The sequence below is a fragment of the Daldinia loculata genome, assembly GCF_022478755.1.
Source record: "Daldinia loculata strain CBS 113971 unplaced genomic scaffold F4817scaffold_140, whole genome shotgun sequence".
NCBI classification, from domain to species: domain Eukaryota; kingdom Fungi; phylum Ascomycota; class Sordariomycetes; order Xylariales; family Hypoxylaceae; genus Daldinia; species Daldinia loculata.
Window position 1 is genome coordinate 1,874 of NW_026054994.1, and position 26,075 is coordinate 27,948.

The 26,075-nt window shown below is 28.8% G+C and overlaps 4 protein-coding genes across 4 annotated transcripts; 2 read left to right on the top strand and 2 right to left on the bottom strand.

The window, feature by feature from the left end:
• Positions 1-10,522: 10,522 nt before the first annotated feature.
• Positions 10,523-13,392, bottom strand: F4817DRAFT_355288 (uncharacterized protein). The gene is made up of 7 exons (XM_049305638.1): positions 13,003-13,392; positions 12,920-12,943; positions 12,661-12,853; positions 12,198-12,593; positions 11,540-12,136; positions 11,372-11,483; positions 10,523-11,310 (listed from the first exon to the last, which is right to left on the bottom strand). The coding sequence occupies exons 1-7, from the start codon at positions 13,261-13,263 to the stop codon at positions 11,019-11,021; spliced, it is 1,875 nt and encodes a 624-aa protein (XP_049153336.1). The 5' UTR covers positions 13,264-13,392; the 3' UTR covers positions 10,523-11,018.
• A 211-nt stretch (positions 13,393-13,603) lies between these two features.
• On the top strand, positions 13,604-17,326 carry F4817DRAFT_364114 (SNF2 family N-terminal domain-containing protein). Its single transcript, XM_049306715.1, has 12 exons — positions 13,604-13,908; positions 13,961-14,535; positions 14,607-14,702; positions 14,764-14,808; positions 14,975-15,129; positions 15,177-15,210; positions 15,266-15,444; positions 15,521-16,328; positions 16,376-16,561; positions 16,615-16,765; positions 16,819-16,908; positions 16,964-17,326. Exons 1-12 carry the CDS (start codon positions 13,879-13,881, stop codon positions 16,997-16,999), a joined length of 2,385 nt encoding a protein of 794 aa, XP_049153337.1. The 5' UTR covers positions 13,604-13,878; the 3' UTR covers positions 17,000-17,326.
• Positions 17,327-18,893: 1,567 nt separating this feature from the next.
• Positions 18,894-20,249, top strand: F4817DRAFT_321668 (uncharacterized protein; the record flags this gene model as incomplete). The annotated part of the gene is made up of 5 exons (XM_049301310.1): positions 18,894-19,074; positions 19,139-19,195; positions 19,246-19,313; positions 19,376-19,728; positions 19,781-20,249. 5 exons carry the CDS (start codon positions 18,894-18,896, stop codon positions 20,247-20,249), a joined length of 1,128 nt encoding a protein of 375 aa, XP_049153338.1.
• A 475-nt stretch (positions 20,250-20,724) lies between these two features.
• Positions 20,725-22,365, bottom strand: F4817DRAFT_355299 (kinase-like domain-containing protein). Its single transcript, XM_049305639.1, has one exon. The coding sequence runs from the start codon at positions 21,963-21,965 to the stop codon at positions 20,829-20,831; it is 1,137 nt and encodes a 378-aa protein (XP_049153339.1). The 5' UTR covers positions 21,966-22,365; the 3' UTR covers positions 20,725-20,828.
• Between the last annotated feature and the right edge of the window lie 3,710 nt (positions 22,366-26,075).

Consider the following 26,075-nt stretch of genomic DNA (forward strand, 5'->3'; position numbering starts at 1 on the left):
TGTTATAAAATTATTATTATTTATAAAACTATTATTTTATTAAAGATAATAATAATAATATTAATATAATATGTTAATTTTTTAAAAGGAAAAAATTATAAATTTATATTTATATTTTTAAAAATATTATATAATATATATATATTAAATATTATTTAAATAGTTATTTTTATTAATTAAAGTAATAAAAAAATCGTAATATTTTATAAAATAAAAATAAATATAATTAATAAAATTGTAATAAATAACTTTATAATAATAATTTAAAAAAAGGTAAATGTTATTTAAATAATATTTGTTATTTTTAACAATAATATTAGCAATAATTTTTTAATTAAAAAATTTAACATTAATAATTATATATTATATATTTTATTATCGGATATAATAATTATAAAAAATTTATAGTAAATTATAAAAGAAAAAAAATTAAAATTTTAAAAAAAAACTTTTAATTTTAAAGCATAAAAACTTAATAATATTTTAAAAGTAGTTTTTAAAAATAAAATATATTATTATAATATATTATTAATATTTAGTAAAAAATTAATTAAAATAGTAAAAAGTTATGATTTATAATATAACCGAAAAATTATTAATATTTCCGAAAAAAGAAAATAACCGTTAATTTTATCGATAATTAATAAAATAAATATAAAATAAAATAAATATATTTATTAAATGTTAAAAATAAGAAATTTATAAATATTATTTTTGATATAATGTATAATAAAAGAAAATTAAAATAAATAAAAAAACTAATATTATTTAATTATTTATATTTTATAATATGGAAAATTGTAAACGAAAAACGAAAAAGTTATATTATTATTGATTTATAACCTTTAAATAAATACGTTTTATTAAATATATATTTAATATTTTAATAAAAAAAATCGTAAATAAAATAAAAAAATAATAATATTTTATAATTATAAACGGATTAATTTTTTTTTATTAATTTCCGGTTATTAAATAATATAAAAATTAAATAATAATAATATTGTTTAAAAGATTTAAAGTTTTAAACGTGGCATTTATAAGTTTTAAAAATTTAAACTTATACGCTTAACGATTTATAAACCAAAGATTTTACTTGTACGAAAATTTCGTTAACGTATACATAAATAATGTGGTTATATATAATTATATTATTAAATAATATAAATAATATTTTAAAAAAGTTTTTAAGTTGTTTAAAAAGATTAAATTAGCCTTAAATTTTAAAAAATCATTTTTAAGTTATTTATTAATAAAATTGTTAAAATTTACTGTTAACGGATCGGGAATTATAATTTTAAAAAGTTAAATAAAGTTATTAATTGTAAAGTTTTGTTTAATGTAAAACTTGATAAATTAAAAAAAAAAAGAAAAGATTTTTTTTATAAGTTATTTTAATGATATAATTAACGTACAAATAAAATAAATATGGTAGTTTATTTAATAATTTATATAAGTTATTATAATAATGATATTTATTAATAACTTTTTTATAAAAAAATTCCTAACGTTTTTATTGTTTAAATGCGTTAATTTTAAAAAATATAATTTAGTTTATATTTTAATAATATAAAAGGATTTATTTTAATAAACTTAAATTAAAATTCGTTAAATCGGGCTTACGCCCGATTGCGCCACAAGCGCTATAAAACGCCTGGTCCGTGTTATTGTATTTGTGGGTCCAAGGCTTAAAAAGGTAACACAAAGCCAAAGTTTTAACGAATTTTAGTCTGAGATATGTCTGGCGTGTTTGGCCATAATTAAAATAATCTTTTTAAAAATTAAACCTTATATTTACAATGATTTAATATTTAACAACAACGTACGAAATAGCTTCTATTTTTATAACTTAAGGCTAATATTTTGCTTTTTTTACCTTTCCATCTTTTTTATATATTTGTACGGCATTGCGTTGTGATATTATAAGCCTTGACGTTTAAATTGGTGGTATATTTCCAAAAACGTTGCAACCGGTGTTGCGACCGGTGTTGCGACCGGTGTATTGCGGCTAATCATCACCCTGGAACGCTCGGAACATTCGGAACGCGTGTATTTACTAATAATAAGGTTAGTAAATATTTCAGATTAATTAAGATTTATTTTAAACGCGTTAATACTATTGTTGTCTTTAATATTGAACAATTAGTTGTGGCAAAAATCGCCCGAGTTGCTTTAAACCAAAGATTCGAGATTGTTTTTAAGGTTGTGCCAGGGTTGTAATTGGTTAAAAAGTTGTGTGGTTAAAAAAGGTACAACCGCACAAACAATCTCGAATTTATGGTCTAAATTCATTGAGATAAAAAAGGATAAAGTTTATAAATTCCTTTTATAAAATTTTAAATGTTTAAATTTTAATTGATATTAAAATAAATGGGGTTTTTGTTATATATTTTTTTTTTACGTTTAATATTATCGGTATTTTTTCGTTTTTACGTTTTTATTTTAATAATGTAGTTTTTTTTTGTTAAAATGGTTAAATTTTTTATAAATATTATGGGATATGCTTTTATAAAAGTTTAATTATTTTTATATAAGTTTTTAAATTAATTAAATTGGTTAACATTTTAATTTTTTTAATTACTTTTTTATAAATTTAATAAAAAAGTAATATTTATTTTAAACCATATAACTTATAAAACGAATTAATGGGTATTATTAATATTACAATTTTTTTTACTTTATAATTAAAAATTACCCGCAAAAGTAATATTTAATAAAAATTTAAAATTTATATGAAAATTTTAACAAATTTTATTTGTAAAATTAAAAATAAAATTAATAATATTAATTAATTATTACTTATAAATGGATAAATAAATCGAAAAAAAAATTTAAAATATTAAAATAATTATAAAATATTATTATGTTATATTTTAAAAATTATAGATTAATATTATTTTAATTTTATAATATAATTTTAATAATATAAAATTATTAATATTATAATATAGTTTAAATAAAATTATATATAAGTTTAAATTAAAAATTATAATTTTAATAATAAAATTATTAAATAATTTTATTAATTTTGATATTTTAAAAGAATTATATTAAAAAAAAACAAAAATTATAATGGATTTTGTTATAACCGACGCAAAAATAAAATATAATAAAATTTATAAATTGGTTAATTAAAAGGTTAAAAATACGGTATATTTTAAATTATATAAAAAATATAATTTCTTAAGAAAATCTTTAAGAAAATGGTTTATTTAATAAATTAATTTATTAATAATATTAAAATGTATTAAAGATTTAATATACGAATTAAATATCTTTAATTATTGGAAAATATATAAAGTTATATTAATAGTTTAATTTTATAAAGTTTTATAAAAAACGGATTTATATAATAAACGGAAATTTTAAATTAAATGCGTTATAATTAAAGGTAATAATAACGAATGGTTATTTTATAAAATTAAAAATTTTTTAAAAAAACAAATAAATAAATAAAGTATATTAATATTAAAATATTTTATGTAATGGAAAAAATATGTTTTAATGTATGATTAATAATATGTTAAAAACTTATTAATGTAAAATGTAATAAAGTTAATTAATTAATTTAATAAAGTAAATAAATTAATATTAAAAGAATTAAAATTATATAAAAACATTAATAAAAATAAAAACGAAAAATAAAAATTGGTAAAAAAAATATTAAAAATAAACGTTAAAGTAAAATTAAATATTAAATTAATATAATTATTAATTATATTGTTGCAATTATTAATTATATTATTACAATTAACTATATTAATAATAATATTATTAATTTCGAAAATTAAAATGGTACAATTTTTAAAATTAAGTTTAAATATAAATGAATAAAATAAAATTACTTTTAATACAAATAAACGAAATAAAATTAATCTCGATACAAAAAAATGAAATAAAATTAAACTTAATATAAATAAATGAAGTGGAATTAATCTTAACATTTAATTAACTTAAAATTTAAATTTTAAATTAAGATATTAATTTAAAAATCAATTTTTAAATTGGGATAAATGCGGTTAATTTAAGTGAATGCAGTTGATTTAAAAAATTAAAATTTATTAAGTAATTATAAAAGAAATTCTTTTTATTAATATCATTAAAAATATTTTTTTTTTTCACATTATTTTTTAAATTTAATATAATAAAGATATTATTTAAAGATATTAATATTATTTAAAGATATTAATATTATCGTAACAAACTTTAAAGGTACAGTTTTTATATTATAAATTTATGTATTTTTACTTAATTATATTTTTAAAAATAAAATTGTCACATATTTATAATTATATTTTAATTACATTGCCAATTAATATAAATCTTAAAACCGAAATATTTAAAATTAAAGTGTTTTAAAGATTTAATTAAAACAAGTATTAATTTAATCCAATAATAATTTAAAATATTATTAATTTAAACAATATTAAAACATTAAAATAATATAAAAAATTATTATCCGAAAAAATATGTTATTAAAAGTAAATAACTATATTATTAAAATAAATAATTTTTAATTAAAATATTTATTTTATAATAATAAAAGAATATTTTTATTTTAAAAGAAAATAAATTAAAGATTTAAAGGTATATTAAATCGAAATAATATATATTATAAAATTAAAAAAATAGTTTAATTTAAAAAAAATTATTAATATATTGGTAAAATTTAATTTTTATAATTAATTAAATAGCGGTTTATTATACTGTAAAATAATATTAAAATTGTAAAAAGTTTATATAATTAAATTAAAAAGTAATTAAAATTTTAAGTAATATAAAGGAATTTTATTATATATTTTAACTAAAAAATATTTTAAAGTTATATAAATAAATAAAAATTTTTTATTAAAATTTAATAAATTATTAAATAATATTACAGAAATATTACTAACATTAAAATTAATATAAATTATATAATTTTTAAAGTATTAAAAAATTTTTATATTTTGGTAATAAATAAAAAAATAAAAAAAAATACCAAAAGTATAATTATATAAAAATGCAGTAAAATTTATATTTAATATTTATAATTCTAATATTTTTATATTTATTATTAAAAATAATAAAAAGATCGATAATAAAAATATTATAATAAATAACAAAAATAATAATATTAAAAATGTAAAAATATAAATAGAAAATATTAAAAATATTATTAATAATATATTAAAAAAGATTTTATAAAATTAATAATAAATAAAATAAATATATATAAATTAAGTTAAAAAATTAAATAAATTTAAAAAGGCTTTTAATTTTTTGCATAAATAATTAAATAATTTAAAATATAAAATTTTTTAATAAAAAAAAAATATTTAATAATTTATAAAGGTTATATAATTAATAGAAATATTAAATAAAGTATAAAAATATAGTTAATTAAAATAGATAATATATAATTTAAAAAGATTAAAAAGAAAAAAAATATTAATTATATTTATAATTATATCGAAAAAGTTAAAATTATTATTTAAAAAATTTAAAAATTATAAATTAATAATCGAAAAAAATAAAACGAAAAATGTTAAAATATAAATAATATTTATAAATATATTAAAGAAATAATTACAAATTTTCTTATAATAATTTAAATTTAACGAAAGGTTTTAAAATATAATAAATTAACAGTTTAAAATGTAATAAATTAGTAATGTAATAAATGTAATAAAATGCAATAAATTGATAATATAATAAATATAGTGGATTAATAATATAAAAAAGAAATGTAATGCATTTACAATAAATTAAACCAATGAAAATGTTAAGAATTTTTTTATAAAAAAATTATTAATAAATATTATTATTATAATAATTTATATAAATTATTAAATAAATTATTATATTTATTTTATTTATACATTAACCATATTATTAAAATAACTTATAAAAAAGATTTTTTCTTTTCTTTTTTAATTTATTAAGTTTTATATCAAATAAAACCTTATAAATTGTAAATTTATATATATTATTTATATTTATTTTAAAATTTTTTTTTAAAATTTTTTTTAAACGTTATTTTTAATGTTAAAAAATAACTTTTATATATTATTTATAATTTATAAACATATTTTTATTTCGTTATTTTTAATATTATTTTTATTATAATAACGTTTATAATTATAAATAATGCGTTTTTTAAAAAAGTTTTTTATATTAATAAAACTTTTTTAATTATTTTAAAAACTATTTTTTATATTAATATTAAATAATTTTTTAATTAAATATTTATAAGTTTTATATAAAAATTAACTGTTTTTTTCAATAATTTTTTCCAACTTTTATATTACGTTTTAATATTATATAATATTATTAAAAATAATATTATATAAATTATTTTATATAATTTATTTATTAAAAGTTTTTTAATAATTATTATAAAACTTTTAATATAGTTAATTATTTTTATAACTTTAATAATTTTAATTTTCATATATTTTTTATATTTTAATTTTTTATTTAAATAAACTTTTAACTATTATATAATTAAAAAAAGCTTTATTATTTTAAGTTTTAACAATAAAATTAATTTAACTTTTATTTTTCTTTTAAATTTAATTAAAAAGTTACTTTTATTTTTTTTTTTTTTAAAATATATTATTTTTATTTTTTTAAAAATAAATATTATTTTATTTTTTTTTTATATCGTAATATTTTATTTACTTTTTTTTTTTACCTTTTTAATGTTTTTTTTAACGTTTTTTTAAAAGTTAATATTATTATATCGTTAACATATTTTTATTTATATTTATTACTTTTTAATAATTTATTAAAATATAATATATATAATATAAAAAATAATAGTAAATTTTATAAAATTTTACATTTTACTTTTTTAATTTTTATAGTAATTTTTTTTAAACAAATAATAACTTTTTTATTTATAAAAGAAAATTTTATAAAACATAAAATTTATTCCGATTAATTTTATATAATTATTTAAATTAATAATTTATTTTATAATATAATATTAAATGTTTTTTATATATTTAAAATAATTAATAAAACTTTTTTCCTGTTTATTAAAATTAATTTAACGTTATAAATAAAATTAATTATTAAATTTATAATAAATTTTTTAAATATTATTTTATATTTTAAAATTATTTAAACTATTTTTTTAACCATAATTTTTTTTAATTTTTTTTTAAATATAATAATAATGTTATAAATTTTTAAATTTTATAAATAATAAAATTTATTTTTTTTACTTTTAATATTATTATTACTTTTATTTTTTTTTATATATTAAAGTAAACTTTTATTTTTAAACATTTTTTTAATAAATTTATATAATATTTTGCAAATATTAACTACGTTATTTTTAAATATTTAACCGTTATAACGTTTATGTTTAAAAAAATCGAAAAATTTTTTATTACATATTTTTTAACTTTTTTTATTATAACTTTAATATTTTAAAATAAATGGCTTTTTTAATTAATTAATTTTTTATTTTATAAATTATTTTTTAAATTAAATTTAAATAAAATGGTATTTATTAAATATTTAACTTTTTTTTTAACATTTTTTATTACTTTATTTTTAATTTAATTTATATTAATTTATAACTTTTATAAGGTTTTTATTATTTTTATATTTGTTTTTTATTTTATTTTAAAAATCTTTTTAAACTTTTTTATATATTATTAAAAAGTCTTTTTTAACAAATTTAAATAATTTTATTTTTTTTGTTTTTTCCCATTTTCTTTTATTATACGGCAATTTTTTAACCATTAAAACGTTAATTTCCCTTTAATACAATAAAATTTACTTATAATTTTAATATAATTATTAATTAATTTTAATAAACTTTTAATTATATTATTAATTTTATTTATAATATTTATTATAAAAATATTTAATAAATTATATAATTTAACTTTTATTAAATTAATTAAATATATTAATTTATTTTTAAATATTTTTTAAATTTTAACTTTTTTTAAAAATAATTCTGTTTTTTTACCTTATAATATTATTTTTAAAAATAAATGGTTTAAACCATATTTTAATTTTTTCGCTATTTAATTTTTAATAAAAAATATATTAAAAAAAATAGGTTTAATACGTAATTATTTTTATAAATAATTACATTTAATTAATTTATAAAATATATATTTATTTTAATTAACTAATTTATTAATTTACATTTTTTATTTTTTATATTTATATTTAATTTTTATTTTAAATAATATATATTAACATTATTTATTATTAAATAATTTTTTAAAAGTTTAAAAATTATAAAATAATTTAATATTAATTTAATTTTAAATTATTTATAATAATTTAAATATAAATATTTATTAATATTTAATTATATAAAGTTTTTATAATATATTTTTTGGTAATATTTTATTAATAATCGTAAGTTTTTTTTAATATATATTATAATTTTAAATTTATTTTTTTCTTTTATATTTTAAACGTTTATAAAAAAATATTTATTGTATTTTAAATATTTTAATATAATATTATTTTAATATTTAAATATTTACGATTTGGTAATTATGGTTATGTTTATATTTTTATTTTAATATTATTGCAAAAATATTTTATATATATATAAATTTTTACTAATATTATAAATTATTATATTAATTATTTTAAATTTTAAAAGTTTATAATAAATTTATTTTTTAATTAAAATTATATTACAATTTTAAATAAACTTTGCGTTTTAAATTTAAATATTTTAAACATTTTTTTGCTAATTATTTTATTAAACGGTTTTTTAATTTTTTAATTATTTTAATAGGTTTTATTTTTATAATTTTAAATTAAGTTATTTTTATTAAAACGTTTAAATCTGGTATAAATATCGGTATATAAATTATTAATTTTTTAATAAATTTTACCATTTTAAATTTTATTATTTTTTTATTTTCCGTAATAATAATTTCGAAATTAATTATATTAATTATCGTTTTATTTGGAAATTTTTCCACAAATGTTTAAAATACTTTTTTTTTATTAATAATATTTTATTATTTAATTTATTTCGGGAAATTTTTGTTAAAAAATAATATTAATATTATAACTTTTATAAAAAAAAATTTTATTACGTATTTTTGGTTATTTACTTTTTTAATAGTTTTTAATTTAATTTAATTTAAAAATATTATTTAATTATATACTTTTTAAAATTTATATAAATAATTTTTGTAATTTATTAAATAAAACCTGTAATAATTAATATATTTAATTAATTAATTATAAACATTTTATATTATAAGTTTATATTTATTTAAACGTTTATTACAATTTTTATATAACGTTTTTTTATTATAATATTTAATAATATAATATTTTTAATATTTAAAGTTATATTATATAATATAAGTTTATTTTTTTACTTTTTTTAAAAAATTATTAACGGAAAATAATTTAAAACATTTAACGTTTTTTTTAAAAATTATTACTTAAATAACTTTTTTAATTATTAAATTTATATTATTACGTAAAATATATATATTTATAAAGGTTAAATTAACTTATATTTTAATTTTTTTTATAATTATTTTTTTATTAATATTTATAAGTATATTTATAGTAAAATTTATTGTATTAATTGGTATTTTCGGTATTATATATATTAATTATTTTTTTAATATTTTTACCGTTACCGCATATAAAATATTTATTATAATAATTTTTTATTTTTTTTTAAAAAGTAGTTTTTAATGTTTAAATTTATTATTTTAATTGTTTATTTTATATTTATAAATTATACGTTTTTAATAATTTTAACCGGTAATGTTAAAATTTTTATTAAAACAATTTTAACGGTATATAAAAAAAGTTATTATTTTAATTAACTTTAAAAAAATTATATTAATATGTAAATATTTAACTTTTGTATATTTCGTTTATTAAATAAATTGGTTATTATTTTATTATATATTATTAAAGGTATTATTAACAGTATTTTTATAATTAATTTAAATACCGTTTTTATTTTTTATTTAATTATTTTAACATAAAATATTATTTTTATTAAATAAAATTCTAATTTTATAATAATTATTTAAACTTATATATTTATAAAATATAATAACATTATTAAATTACTGTTTAATTATATATATATTAAAATATTAAAATATTAGTTTAAAATTTTAACATATTTTTAAACAATTTTACGGTATTTTATTTAATTATTTTTTTTAAAAAATTTTACGAAATTGTTTAAAATAATTATTAATTTTATAATAACTTTTTTTAAATTTTAACCTTTTGTTTAACTTTAACATATTATTTACTAATTAAATTTTATAATAAAAACTTTATATTTATTATAATAGGTTTTTTTTTAATTATTAAAGTTATTTTTAAAAAAGGTATAACGTTTAAAAATTTAACCTTTTTTTTTATTATAAATTAACTATAATAAATATGTTAAAAATTAATGTTACCGTATATTAAAAATTAATTATTATAATAAAACGTAATAACATAAAAGGTTTTAATATAAGTAAAAAATAAAAAAATCTTTTATTTACTTTTTAATATTTTAATATTTTTACGCTATTTTTAACATGTATTAATGTTTTATATAATGTATTTATAATATTACTAACAATAACATGCGCACGGATAATAAATACAAGGAAAGGTGTCTCTTGTTATCTGGAAGTCCTGTAAGCGCCTTAATGACCTCATTGTCTTCGACCTCATTATCTGTTTTCAACAAAAAGCTATAGGAGTCAAGAAACCCTTTTGCTGATCTTATTACTGCTTGGAATTTGTCTGGGTTCAACTTCCCGCCAAATTCAACGCATTGTTTAGTATGGTAGAACCAATACTGGACAGCATAGTCTTGAAAAGCATAGTATCCTTTGACTGCATGACTATAAACTGTCTTCTCATTGATGCCACATACGAATGGCCCTGATGTTAGATACTGTGAGCAGAATATAGCATAGTTAGCATGCGTCAGCGTGATGTCGATCCAGTTTCTTCGGATAAGATATCTCCAAATGGTTAGTCAAAGCTTGAGAGCTGATTATGCTGACTTATTCTCGGGCAGTCTCATGAACGATTTTGATGATATCCTCGGGGTCATCTCTCCTATCACTGGTGCTGTGCACGTCGACGAGGGATCCGCACAGTTCCTTGCAAGTGACCCTGAGCCTGTTTTCTTCATATTCAACGACTGCCTTAGTCGGTGTAATGCAAAAGCTGGACTGAATCTCACGCCATCGGAGGAGTCGTCCGGCACAAGTAATCCAGCCTAAGATCTTCCTTGCGTCTTCACGTTCGGAAAGGGAGGACTCTTCGAAAATCCGCACAGCTACCCTTTCATACCTGTAGCAAGAATAGCAATTAGTCAAATATCTTAGTTAGTTTCAAGATCCAGTGCCATTACGCTTTCTCAATCCCTTCAGGGAATACGCCCGGTTGTATTTCGCTTTTCAAGCCGGAGAGTCTTGTTTGACTTAATAAGTTCTCCAAGACCACACGGGCGTACAAGAACATGCCTATTATTTTGTCAACATTAGTGCGGGGTATTATTTAGGTATTTAATGCATATTACCGTTGGCGCCATCTGTAATACGGCGAGCGATATCATTTTGGAATTCTTGGGAAATACCAAACTTATCCCCTATCCGTTCGCAGAAATGTGAACAATACCCTTTGATGTCTTCGGCGTGGGCAGTATTTTCTAAACTGATAGATGATTCGCTGGCGAGAAGATTGTCTAGGACGCCGTCTCGCTGGCCGCAGAATAATATGCGCAATGAGGTGGTAGTATTCTCTGAACGCCCTTTCACGAGCGATAATAACCATTCTACTGATCTCTCTGCTTCTTTAGGAGCACTTTCATCTAGGCCGTCAACCACAATGTACGAAGCTTGATGGCATCCTAGGGCTTCCTTAACAAGTGTTTCTAGTGTTATTGTTAGTCGTAAGGATGTTGAGTCCATCACCGATATTTTATTGAATAGGTGATCCGACATAGCGGGGTCCTGGATGATGAGCTGATCTAGAATACCACGAAGAAGGCTATTGTGCGACTTTTTACCAGGCTGCTGATGCTTAAAGTAAAAGTAGGCAACACAGTAACTAACCCTCGCAGAATACCTACCATCTAGGAGCTTCCTAATCACCGCCGACGCTAAAGTTGTTTTGCCTGGGATAAGTTTAGTCAGTTTTAATACCTTATACTGGAACAATACTGGAATAAAACATACCTGCACCCGGGATTCCGTTGATATATAAGACGCTGTGTCCAACAACAGGGCTATACCAAGCTTGAAACTCATTATTTTCAAAAATCCATTTCCCAGAGCTGTCGATAAATCTATTCTCTGTAGCCATCTCTTGGTCGATTCCATAATTTGGAGCCTCTAACTTTTCCCTGATGTGAGATATCCGAGCCTTGTGGCTTTTGCGGCGTTCTTCATCCATCTGCTGTCGGCATTCCGTATACATAGTTGAAATATCTTTGCGCAGCTTCCGAATCTCGTAGAGAGTCGCCGAGCCTTTCTCACTTTCTAGTAACTCACGTCGCTTGCTCAAACTATGCAAGATTGGGCTGAACTTGCTGTCAAAGGTTTTCCATAGCGAGTGATACATATCTTTCCATACTACAGCACTTTAGTTAGTTATGTTTACTTGTAAGATGATTTGCCCAAGGAAGAAAGGAGTACATACTAGGCCGTTTGAAAACGGAGAGAGCTATGCGATGAAACTCTAGAATGTCTGAATAGTAGTCTTCGAGTACGGTAGCTAGAGGGGGATGTTCTATGAAGGTTGCCTCGTAGCGTTGAAGGCCAGGGATAGCATCTCCTATTTGCGCATATACATCGAGTAGTTTATCAAAGGAATTAAGATGCGTGCTAGCGGTCTTAATTTAAGAGCAGTGTTACTTGATCACATTCCGGAAAGCGAACATGTATTCTTCAGTACTCACCAGAAGAATGAATTTGATAGGCCCCTTTGCAAGTTAGAGATTGCTGAGTTGAAGGGCTTATTGAAATGACCACAATTACTTACCCATATGAAGCAAACAAATTCACTTGCATTCACAAATACTTCAATTACTTTGCCGAGTTGTTCCATTGCTTCAATGAAACCCCTGAGTCGTCCCATATATCGTAATTTTCCCTCGCTTCCATGTTTCTGTTGGATTTCCTTGCAGACTTGCTGTACATGTGACAACGAGCACATGGAAAATTCCTTTGCAAGATCTGGAGAAATAGATTGTTTGAATCGATTGAGTGCTCGCTGGAAGCTGTCTGCGTTTGGCTTTGCCATCCCCGATAAGGATTCATCAGAGCCTTTCTCGACATATAATTACCTAGGTAATGTCTTGAATGTCGGTGGCTGTGTTGGGATTTATTTGTATTAATCGTATATTGAGCAAGAAGACATGTAGCAACAAATATATTAAGGAGAAAAAGCCTCGAAAAAAGCCTCGTTGCCTCGTTTTCCATTCCGTCGTTCCGATGTTGCATTGATAGGTACCTACATATCTTGGCCATCCTATGCATTGCCCACAATTCCAGCCAATGATTATTCATTATTAGGTGTGCATGGGGTGGATTGGGGCTGAGCTGCATTGTGCGGCCTTATTTGTTGGTCGTGATTTATATAATTTCGAAACCAGCGCTTATTGCTTGCCGTTGCTACAGAGTAGAGCCTTGCTCAAAGCCCCCGTCGTACGTTCCTTCTCCTTTCCACTTTTCCCCTTATAATTAGAATTACTTTAAAACTACCATTTTGTCTGAATACGTAAGGCATTTATATTGTGTGGAGTAGTACTTCCGTACAGGACTAACTATCCTACTCTTTGGTGCTTGGAGGACTGGGGACGGACATAGCTCGAGGCAAAATATTAGTGGAATCTTGAGGAGATATATTGATACCAGTATGGATGGATATGAGATCTGTTATGGCACTGTAGGCTTCAACATTCATCTCAGATTTGAACTGTCGTAACTTATATGCTTAGTTGTACGATGCGGTTGCAAAGATATTAATCAACACCGAGATGCCCCGCGAAATTGCCGGAGCGTTCAAAATATTTCCCCTACAGCGAAAGGACCATTACTATGCTCTCTACTCGGAAACTGGTGCTGAGATCGGTATCTTGGATACGCGAACTAGCTCTAGTTTAGACGCTCTGAAAGATTATCCAAGGGCGCGGTTTGAAGCTGTATTCTCGGCTCAAGCTTTCACCAAGCGCCGACACAAAGGGAAGCCAGGTTCGCAATTGTTTCCGGTGTCGATAAACATTTTTGGATTAAAATCAGCAGCAAGCGATGCAGCAAATCGATTGTCGAATGCCTCTGCGTTTCTCCAACACCCTCAGTCATTGCATGAAGGGGCAGTATACAACAATCCACAGTTTCTAACATTTGATGAAAATTTGAATATGAATGGCTTTATTGGCCAAGGTAGTGGGAATATGCTAAATTCAAAAACAAAAATTTCAGAAGAGATAAGTAATATACTCGAGTCACTAACCGATGTAACAACAGAGGAGGACTTAGAGCCGCCCATCGGACTAACTTCAAAATTGAAAAGGTACCTACCTATCTAAGTATCCAAAAAGAATTCATATCATAAACAAGAGGACCCTAACAAATACCTTATAGGCATCAAGGAGATGGTTTACGTTTTATATATCAGAGGGAAAATGAAATATTTACCCAGACACTATCGGCACGGCTATGTCACGCGGCTTCAATTAAGTGCGATATAACTATCTAAACCACTTTTCGACGTTAATAGAATTAGCTGACTGTAATTCAGGGCCGAGATACTATTATTTACATCTTTTGGGGGGCTGATCGCGGAGTATGCAGAATTTAGACTCCCCTTTATTCCCCTTGCCCTGTTCTAGGTTTTAATACCTACAATTTTAGCTCCGAGCTGTCTCAAGAATATTTCAATCTCGAATTATTCGAAGCTCATTCGATTTACTTCTTAGCATATACAGAACGCTAATATCGTCATTTTAAAGTACAATGGGACTCGGGAAGACCCTTACCATGCTTGCGGCAGTTTTGCGTTCCGTACCAGCTGCGAGGCTTTTCGGCAGTTTTTACGACAAACCTGAAGATGAACGTACAGGAAAGGCGCGCACGAAGGCGACTTTAATAATTGTGCCATCGTCTCGTCAGTAAAACTATACATGCGTATGAACATGACCTAATCCCTTGTAGAACTTCTCGAGAGCTGGCAAGCTGAGATACAGACGTAAGCACGACTAGCAAATACACTATTTGTTGAATTCAACAGCTAATTCTCCAAGCCATATCTTCCCAGGAGCTCTTAGCTTTACCTGTTTCCATGGGAAAAAGCGGCCTCGAAATAATGAGATGTTGAGTTCATTTGACGTGGTATTGACTACGTATGCAACACTCGCCGCCGACTACGCCGATCAAGGTATCCTCCACCAGATGGAGTGGTATCGTGTGGTATTAGATGAAGGTACAGCCTAAGTTTCTCGTTGATTACGCTTTATTTATTGCTATTTGGAGGAAAGTAACTGACAAGTAAGCAATAGCCCATTGGATAAAGAACTCTAGTACTCGACAATTCCAGGCATCAGCAGCACTATGCACCAAAAGGAGATGGTGCCTTACAGGCACTCCTATTCAAAATAAGCTAGAAGATCTAGCCTCTTTGGCCCAGTTCCTACAACTTCCAAACATAGCCACCAAAGTAGCTTTCCAAAGACATATTCTAAGTCCGCTCTCTGAAGGCGGTGCAGACTTCGCAAAGCCCCTTCGAGCGTATCTTAAGGCCTACTGTCTTCGTAGAAGTGAAAAGTGTCTGAACTTACCTGCCTCTTCCGAGGTAAACATAACGCTTAGACTTTCACTAGACGAACAGTGTCTTTACAAATGTCTACTTGACGAGACAAGACGACAAATTGACTCTCTTGTTAGCAAGGGAGTTGAAACTCGGTCTAACAAACTATTCACGGCTATGCTAAAGCTACGCATGCTTTGCAACTCGGGGACATTCTCTTCGGCCCGTAGTAACGCCTCTCCCCTGGAACTGGAACAGTCCTATCCCGAGACTGAGTGCGAGCATTGCCAACCTTCTAGCGAGGAGGCACGTTTAGTTCAAGACGGCTGTTCGGTATGCTCGTATTGTGGGAAACCGTTATACCGTCCCAGTCCCAGCCCTATGCAAGACTCAGGACAGATGAGCGATGCGGGAACTATCAGCGATGGTGCGAACACGCCAACTAGCAAGGGAACTCAAGCCATAGTAGATCAAGCAAACCCCTTCTTGTTAACAGGTTACTCTACGAAGCTTTCTGCCGTGGTTCAAAAGGTAGCAGAAGGTGGGACGGATAACAAGAGGTATAAAATTTTCTTATCTAGAGATTCGCGTATACTAACCTTTGTAGTATTGTATTTTCCTACTGGACGTCGACTTTAGATATCCTACGCTGGTTATTCGAGCAGGCCGGGATTTCTTGTCGGCAAGTAGACGGCAGAGTAGGCCCGGTAGAAAGATCTGCACGTCTGAGAGCGTTCAAAGAAGACCCCCAAGTCCACGTCCTCCTCATGTCCATTGGTACTGGTGCAGTCGGGTATGTTCGTCTAGGCTTGACACTCATTCTCGTCAATACTCATAGGAGTATAGGTTGAATCTCGCCGTTGCCAAGCAGGTGCACATTGTCGAACCTCAATGGAACCCTTCGGTGGAAGAACAGGCGATCGCACGAGCGTTACGTATGGGCCAGACTCGAGAAGTCACGATTTTTCGATACATTATGGAGAAAACTGTAGAGCAGGTAGTTTATTCGAGCATTCCTTCTCGCATAGGCACCTAGTTAACAATATGCAGAATATCGTCAGTCTCCAAAGGAAGAAGAAACATATTGCAAAGTTTACTTTCGACGCGGAGACGCAAGAAACTCAATCCGGGGCACTTGAAGTGAGTGTTACAAAGGTATAGCTAAGAGATCTATCACTAGCTAACAAACACATAGGATCTCAAGTTTGTGTTAGACATGGGCTCCGTCTAGACAGGGGGCTGGGGATGATGGTCGGTAGTATTCGCTGGGGCTGTTGACCGCTCAATTTCGTCGTAAGGATTCTTGGCCATTTCATGTTACTTGGGCCTCGTAAAGATACTTCCCATCCTTTACATGTTTCCGCATTCTGAGTTTTCTCCATACTATCCCTTAATTTTCATTCGAATTTCAGAGCACTGAAATGGGGTGACGAAAGATACTGATGACCCCCTTCCCCAATGATGTATGGCCACTAAACACATTAGTTCCTCCATATGCAGTCCTAGCCTATTACCAAACTCTTCTCCTTTTCTTAGGAATTTATGATTTGTTTGATTTGATCTATAGGTCACATTCGGACCCAGGCGTGCTCTTAGACACCCCTAGCGTGTACACAAGGTAGCTCGTGGCTTGTGGAATTTTCCACCGCCCTTCTAGGGTTATTCTCACCTAAGTGTATCCTATTTACTAACTTGCACAGATAAGCCAATTTTGACTACTCCTTACTTTAATGACACACTCTTGATAGAAGGAATGAAGCCCCCAACTCCATTTAGAGGGTTCCTGGCTGTCTATCAAATGGGGGTGGCGCTTTTTTACGATACCATGATCGACTTGACAAACATAATGCGGAATTATAGATCAACCCCCAGTATCCTTGCTATCCGTGGGGTCCTAAAAGCAATATGGGAACAGCATTATTTTCTGCGTAGCGACTTCGGGAAATTCTTTAGTCCTTAGGATCCTTCATTTTCTTCAGCTAGATAATTCCCAAATTTAAAGATATTAAGTTGTCCTACTAACTACCGGTACTCCACAGCATGTTTGAGGGGAATAGCCAACTTTATGTATCTGTCCCGGCCGATTGGAAATGTTCGCCGGCAGGGAAAGGGTTCTTCGGGACCTCCGTGCTAACGCTTATCAAGTAAACGACTTCCTCCCCTATTCTATATTAACCAGCTATTTTAAGTAGGGTTACTAAATGCGTGACATTGGCTAGTGTTGGCGGTATCTCGTGACTGATACGCAACCCCTGAACCATTGCCCCTTTGCCGATAGAAACTTCCACATCTAGAAGCTCCAGCATCTGGATTAACCCTGTATAATCAAATTTCAACATTCGTCAGCGAGGTTAGACAATAGCCTAACTTGACATGAGGTTGATCTGGGCAAATCGCTATTTTGGCATATCTGTTCAGGTTGATTATAAAAAAAAATTTAATTGGTTAGCAAACAAAGAAAAACGAGGGTTATTTTGATACACATTTTGAGTAATATTATTGGTTGTTGACGGGCTGATATGTTTGTGGCTTGGTTAAATATGGCTTTACAGGGGTTTATAGGTTAGTTCTACGAGATATCTAACCCTACTTTTTGATGTACCTAATAAGCGTTTCCCCAACTTCCTGTGTTTACAGTTTAGTGTATTGTATAAGAATTGTAAAGAATTGTAACATACGGAAAAGCTACCATCTGATTATTTTCAAATCTAACCTATTCCGGAGACACCTAACAGTGTTGTTTTACTTTGTCCCGCAACTACAGTATAGTTAATCTCACAAACCCAGCACATTCCCGAACAATGTCGATTAAGTTGTTGCACGGACAGAAAATCTATAACCCTCAAGGGTTCGTATGCAGGAAAATTCCAGCCCCCGGGCCTATCCACAACTGGGGATAATTTGGTTCGGGAACGTTGGGACGTTGCCTAATCGACCCGAATCAAGGGCCTGGGGAGACGATCTTTAATGATTAGCCACCTGATTGTTCGTTTAACAATTGTTTGAAATTTTATGAGTTTATCCACTAGATTCACTATAAACTAGAACATATCCTCATGTCAAGAGTAGTAGCCACGTAGCCACTAGAGCTTCAACTTTCGATAGAGAATATAGAGAACGTCAAGATGGCCGAAGTTGGTATCATGCCGCCTCCGGAAGGAGTGACTCCTGACTTCTATAGTCGGACCTCTCTTCAGAATACTCTAATTATCCTTTTCGGTGTCGCCTTTGCATTGGCAACTATATCTGTAATTCTTCGATTATATACGGCTTTGGGGATTGTTAAAAAGCTAGATTGGGATATTTGTAAGTGCCATCACTATAGGTTTCTAACAGTCTCCACGTCGCTAATGCTTAGGTACTCAAATAGTATTCATTGTTGCAGCCTGGGGAACTACTCTGGCGTTCTACATTGGGGCGATAATAGGTACGTTACCAACTTGAAAATGTGTCGCATTTTGTTGACCGCGATAATAGCCATGCCAGCTGGTTTTGGGCGGCATCTTTGGGATGTTACACCAACACAATTGCTCGGATACTATAATGTAAGTTGCCCCTACGCTGAGGAAAACACGTAGTAAAAGTTGGTCTGCTAATATTGGTATAGATCTTATCATTCCTCGCTCTCACATATATTTGGCCGCCGTCCTTAACCAAACTTGCCCTCCTCGTTCTCTACTTTCGACTCAACCCCTCGAAGCCTTTCCGCGCGTGCGTTTTCGTTAGCGGGTTCCTCATTTTTGCGTACACCATCGTATTCACAGTCTTGTTCGTCGGGCCTTGCAACCCATTATCTATCGGCAGCGGTGTCTGCTTGAATGATGTAGCCATATCACAGGCTGTTCTAAATATTTTCTTTGATGTCGTTATAATATTACTTCCTATTCCTATGGTGCATAAGTTACATTTGCCTCTGAAGCAGAGGGCAGCCATTGGAATTTTGATTGGATTGGGGTCGGCGTAAGTCTTTAGGTATAGCCAAAGTCCTGATAAGTCGCTAACAGGGTTTCAGGGTCGTTATTGTTTCTATTGCGCGAGTTGCCTACGTGAGAGCCATGGTAGGGGACCCCGACGTGACTTGGACACAGGCATCTGCTGCAGTCTTGTCAACATTGGAATTGAATATCGGAATCATAGGCAACTGCGTATCACGTTTGAAACCCTTGATTCAAAAACATGCCCCTTCGTGGGTAAGCTCCTTGGGCGGTTCGGATGCACCTGGAAGCTACGCTCGGAACCAAAGTGGCAATGTCCCGCGGTCATGGGGAACGGGTAAAGGGAATCAGGGGTACAAATTAGAGAGTATAGATCGCGGAAAGAAGTCTGTTGATGGAGAGCGAGGTGTCGACAAAGATATTTATGTCATAAAGGACTACAGCGTCAAATACGACACGAAAGAATCGAGCCAGCCTGGGCCAGTTAGAACGGGAAGTACAGAGAGCATTCTCGCACCGGAGAGAGATACACGGCGTGTAGTATAGGTTCATGTTGTACTCGAGATGTAGAAAGTATGTTGCACCTCAAGATCAGGAACATCTATTTGTACTTTTCAACCCATGTGTATTAGTAGAGGAGTCCAAAAGAGTAGTTTACGTATCTAATATGCACAAGAAACCTTCCAGTTTTCATTTGCTTCTCTAATTGATTGACTATTTCTTCCAAGCCAGACAGCTTTTCCTGTGATAGGCTACCTAATATTGCAAAACAGGCATCAGGAAAATAGTGACTGAAAATATTAGTTTGCTTTGAATCACTAACTTGAGCCGTAGGTAATAACTAGCACCATGAACATGTTCGGTTATTCTTTTGCCAATAGGAGGTACCTAACATCTGTAAACGCCCGGATTATTTCTACTAGTACCTAAATGTACTTAAATTTACGACATAGAAAGCTACCTCCTTACATACCTACTTGGAGCATCTACTGGAACTTCAATGAGCTAAAGCTGAAGGACGTTATGTCAACATTAGATTAACTACCTAAGGTATCTAAGCTATCTATAGTAAACCCTAGTACATTCAAAATACTTGCTAGTAGAAAATCGGTGAGAGAATCTAGACTACTCTTTTACATACTCAGGAAGCGACTCCAACAACTCCAATGTTTTGTGATCTTCCACTGCTGCCGAATGACGTTCCGTCATAGCGAAAACATTTTCGTCTGGCTGCATCCCTGCCCCGGTGAGTGCCCATGCTAACCCATGCAACGTGTGCTTCCTGTAGTCATCCCATATATCTTCTAAATCGAACTTGGGGCCACCCCCTTCGTGAAGTGCCTTCAGATAGTGTTTGATTAGGTCGGTCTCATGCTTTCTACGCTCTTCGATAGTCATGACACCAGTAATGAAGTACGACACATCATGTAAGTTGACACCTGCGTAAGGCGCCTGCCAGTCAATAAATCCAGGTTGGCCATCAGGCCTGATGAAAGTATTTCCGATGTGTGAGTCGCCATGGATAATGCATTTTAGCTTCGGATTTTCCGTTGCCCACATGGTCTTGAAGGCTCTCTCCAATCGCTCCCGATTCGCCACATCCTTCCGCAAGGGTGGTGGCGCAGAAGTATTAAATCGTAAGTCCCATGCTGCTGGGCTAATCAATGAGAGAATCATCCCCTGAAGTGGACTCCCACCCATAGCCTTGTCCCCGGAAAGCCAGGGGAATCGCTCCTCGGAAGCACCCCATGTCTGTGAGTGTAGTGCTGCGAGTTGCTCGACCCCAGCGCGGACTCTGTCGACCGGCCATGGGTTCAATGGCTCGCCAAACTGACAGCCTTCAGCAGCTAGGTTAGCCATGACGACAAGGCCTTGTCCACTAGCTTTGTCGGTACCACAGTACCAGACTTTCGGTAGGTCCATGGTGAGGATAGGGCGGAGATGGTAATAAAACTCGGCCTCCCGGCGATATGTCCAGGAGAGGCCAGGGTGAAGAGCTATCAAAGGGGCGTTGAAGCCTCCCTTGACACAAACCTGAGTCGGTACATCGGCGGTGTTTACACCATCTTCGTAAATTAGGTCGATAAGGATTTTGCTTGATGTCGAGTGGATTTCCTTCACAATTGCAACAGATTTGACTTTTTGTCCTATGATCTTAGTGCACCATTCCGCGGTAATCTCCTCGGTCTTCACAGGTAATGGATCGCTCGAATTCAGTGCGTTTTGCGCGCTGTGGAGTGCCTGGCGAGTAGCTGACGACATTGTGTAGACTTGTTGATGAGGTGGGTTGGGAATTCTTGTGCTTGGCTTTGATTTCTTTGCTTCAATAGAGGGCGAAAGGGCTTGGATAAATACCGACAAATGAGAGAAGCGGTGAACACTAGGATCGTGGCGTTAAGATAGAATAGTATTCTTCGCTTAGAGGATACTGACCGACCGCCACGAAGCAGTTGCACTGCATAGGTACGATATATCATACGTATACATGTTATACCTCTAGACTAGTATATCCCTTACCGTGCGGAATGTTCTCATGCGAAATGCCATTATGAGCGGCTCGTCACTTCTTGAGGTTGTACCTAGGTATAAGAGCCCATTTAAAAAGTACCTAAAGTAGCAAACACGACCGTCTATTTAGGACATAGCCAGGTTATCATTCAGGTCTAACATGTATCTAGCATCAAATAGTAACTACTCGTTCTATGGAGCAATATCCCTCTTGGGGAACCCCCTTTTTAGTGACACTACCTAACGTAGTACGCTCCATTTTCCGGAATCTCTCCCCGCTTAATTGTTGAGAATTGTTACCATCCATAACTACCTCCTACACAATAACTAGTGGAAATACAGAAGGTCTTGTCATATCATAGGCTAGACATGGAGGGTACCTATGTATAACAAATGAGGAGAGGGGAAGTCTAGCTAGGCCTACGTAAGTACTATGATAGCGGTATAATCACAATACTGATAAACTAGCATGTTCTGGCGTTCTTCTAGCGCGCTGTTATGCAAGCCATTCTAAAATAGTTCAAATTGGGAGAAGGCCTTCTCTCCATAATTTTAGTTTATTTATTTTCTCAAAATAAATCAAAAAATCGCGTGAATGTTACTTTGAACGAATGTTTGACCTAGTTTAGATGCAGACTTATACTGTGGGTTATCCCTTTTCACAATAAGTCACACCGAACCAGTTACCAGACACCTATCTATATTGGCGTCTAATCACCAGGGGGGGAAGTTGAAACATGAAACGCTCAAAACACGATGGAGAGGTCTGATTGACTCGTATTACGATCACTATGGAAATATCTCATTTGATAGTAGCTAGGAAGTAAGTGGTTAATAGATGTAGTGATGGCACAGCTCATAACTAAATTCTCGAGGAGCCTACGATCACATTTCAATCGTCATGTCATCGAAGCCAAGTCGCACTTGCTTACCAACATAATGAGAGTAGTAATACCTGCGGAACAGGAAAGTTGGTTGGAGTCTGCAGGAACTTGCATGGTTGTATAACTCTTAATGTTGTATCGGTGCTGGGTAGATCGTAAAGAGGGATAGCGAAAATGTCCCTGATTGGCCTGCTTCAACTGGCTAAGGATCCCAAGGTCGATCGAACGTTCCGCTCGGGCCGCTCCATTAGATACCTATTCAGCGATATCGTCCTTCAACCGCGGTGGAGCTTTATTCGAGCAAACATATTCATATTCTACCCGAGTAACGCCAGCATTATCGAATACTAGGTTTGCCGTGGAGACGCTATACGAGAGATAACTATTTATAAACTATATACAAGAAAGAATGCATGCACAATTATATCCTAGGAATATCTCAATATCTTTGCTAGGGGCTATTTGGTCGATATAGGCTATCTAAAGTCTTAGGGTTGAGACCGTGATACATCCACCAACTTCAAGCGGCAATTGCGCTTTGACTTATACCCTAGGTCTTTATGACTTGACCATGCCGAATACTTATCGGCAATCAGAATGGACCTTGAAAACATTGAAGCTATTCAGACCTATGCAGACGTACGTTGTTTCGAAACCGGAAAGTGACCCTGGCGATCGGTCCCCCTGTACTCATCCAAACAATCGTAATCTTGGCAAAGCTTTAAAGGCTTTAAAGGCTTGAACGACCGAATCCATGGTTAGTCGCTATTTTACCCCAAAGGCCCCAACAATAAGCGACCCATAACGTTGGGATTGCCTACCTAAAGAAGAAAATTTCAAGACAATAGGCAGGGATAATCTGTTATTTCAGGGGCTAATTCGGGATCCATTTGGGTGGATATTTGGTTAATTCAAGCTTAAAAAAACCCTCAGACTCGAACTATGCTTAATTGAACCCACCTGGATGTAGGATGGGCGGAAACATTGGTTAGGATATACCAGATTACTTCCTGAACTGTGCAATCGTAGCTGAATGCCTCCCAGACCAAGAACTGTACGGGAAATTACTATACGGTAAATAGGACCCTTTATCCAAAAGTGGATCTACACGAATTGCCCAAGCCTGAATACCAGAGCCGTGTCAACTACCATCTGGTTGAGATATAAGAAGGAGGGCGCCAAGTAACCTTATTGTAAACCCATAAGTTGAACGTATAGAAAAAGAGATAAATTTTAGCCCCTACCTAACGTTCGTACTCGCTGGTTGGTATGGAGTCGTGGCGGTTGGGTGATTATTTATTTCTATCCGAGCGACTAAGCGCTATTACTCTAGACATACATTAGTCCCGGCAGTGAAAGAGGTTGGTATAACTTTAATTCTAGCTCAATGACCTCCATTTATTTTCCATGACGTTATACCTGTTACAGGATACTAGGTACTTGGCATAATTTTATTTTATATAATAGGTACCTACCTAAGGTGTATAAAAGATTCCGGTAAAGTATGGCTGATGGGGGCCATTGTAACACGATAGATGAACGGAAATGCTTACAGTTTGCCACGATGCCTGTCTGTGTTGGCGTAGGTCCAGTTGCAGTACTGGTTGTAGTCTTACTCGTTGCCGCGGGCCGGCTTGTGGGTGTCCCGGGGATACCGACGCACACGTAATAACCGATGAAGAGCTAGGAACAATCCGAACCGACAGCTGGGTTCCATGAGAGGCTATATTATTTCACACACTAGACACATTGTCAAATAGCTGTAGGGTCTTAAATCATATCTCGATGGGTCTAAAAACTCACAAGTCCTTGAGGGTAAACGTGCCATAGTTGTCGACGATCTGCGAACAAGTGTCTCCCGACCCGACCTTGTAATAAGATATACCTACAACTATTATCAGCACTTATTCCTTAGCGAGATGATTAGGCCCCTAGGCTTGGATATTATGTATTCCTCGAGGAAGTTTGAAGGTTGAAATAATTCCAGTCTGCTTAGGTTGTCATACGGACAGTAATGCCAAAAAATTGTTGGTTAAAAAAAATAACTAATAAAAAATATAGGATAATTATTTCAGGATTTATTAGATAAGGAATATTATAAAATTATATAATTATATATAAGCAAAATTAACATATTAATAAAGATTTTGTTAAATTAATAAATATGTATTTTAAATTGTTTATAAATAAGTTAAAATTTTTTTTTGGAAAAAAAGAAAAAATTAAAGATTTTAAAACTTTAAAAAATTATTAATAATTTTGATTATATTTTAAACCTTTTATAACTTTTATTATAAATAATTTTTTATTATTTTAAAAAGATTTAATATTTTAAAATGGTATATATATTTCGGATTATTATTTATTTTATTTTATATTAAAATTTTAAATTAAAGTTTAATAAAATTTAAAAAAAACCTTTTATTACTTTTTTTTATTAATAAATTTTTTTTTTAATTTTTTTTTTTTATTATTATTATTTATTGGAGAAAAAATTAAATTAAGATATTTTTTTATATTAAACTTTATATTTTTAAAAATTATTTCCTTTATTATTTAATTAAAAAAGGAATTTATAAAAAAACTTAAAAATTTTATATTTTATAAATATATAATTAAATTAATTTTTAACCAAAACTTTTTTAAAAAATATTTTCGAAATAAATATTAAAAGCGTTTTTTAATTTAATTTAATATTTTAAAACTATCTTTAATTTAAACCGATAATATAAGTTTAATATATTTTAATAATAATTATATTTTTATTTTATATAAATTGTAAAATTATAAAGTAATTATATAAAATATATTTAAAATTAATATTATTAATTTTATTATTATTAACTTATTTAATTAATTAATTTAATTGTATAAATAAATGGAAAAAATTTATAAATTTTTTTAATTTTTTATACGTTTAATAAATAAAAATTATAAAAATAATTAAAATTAATTTAATTAATAATATTAAATTTTATAA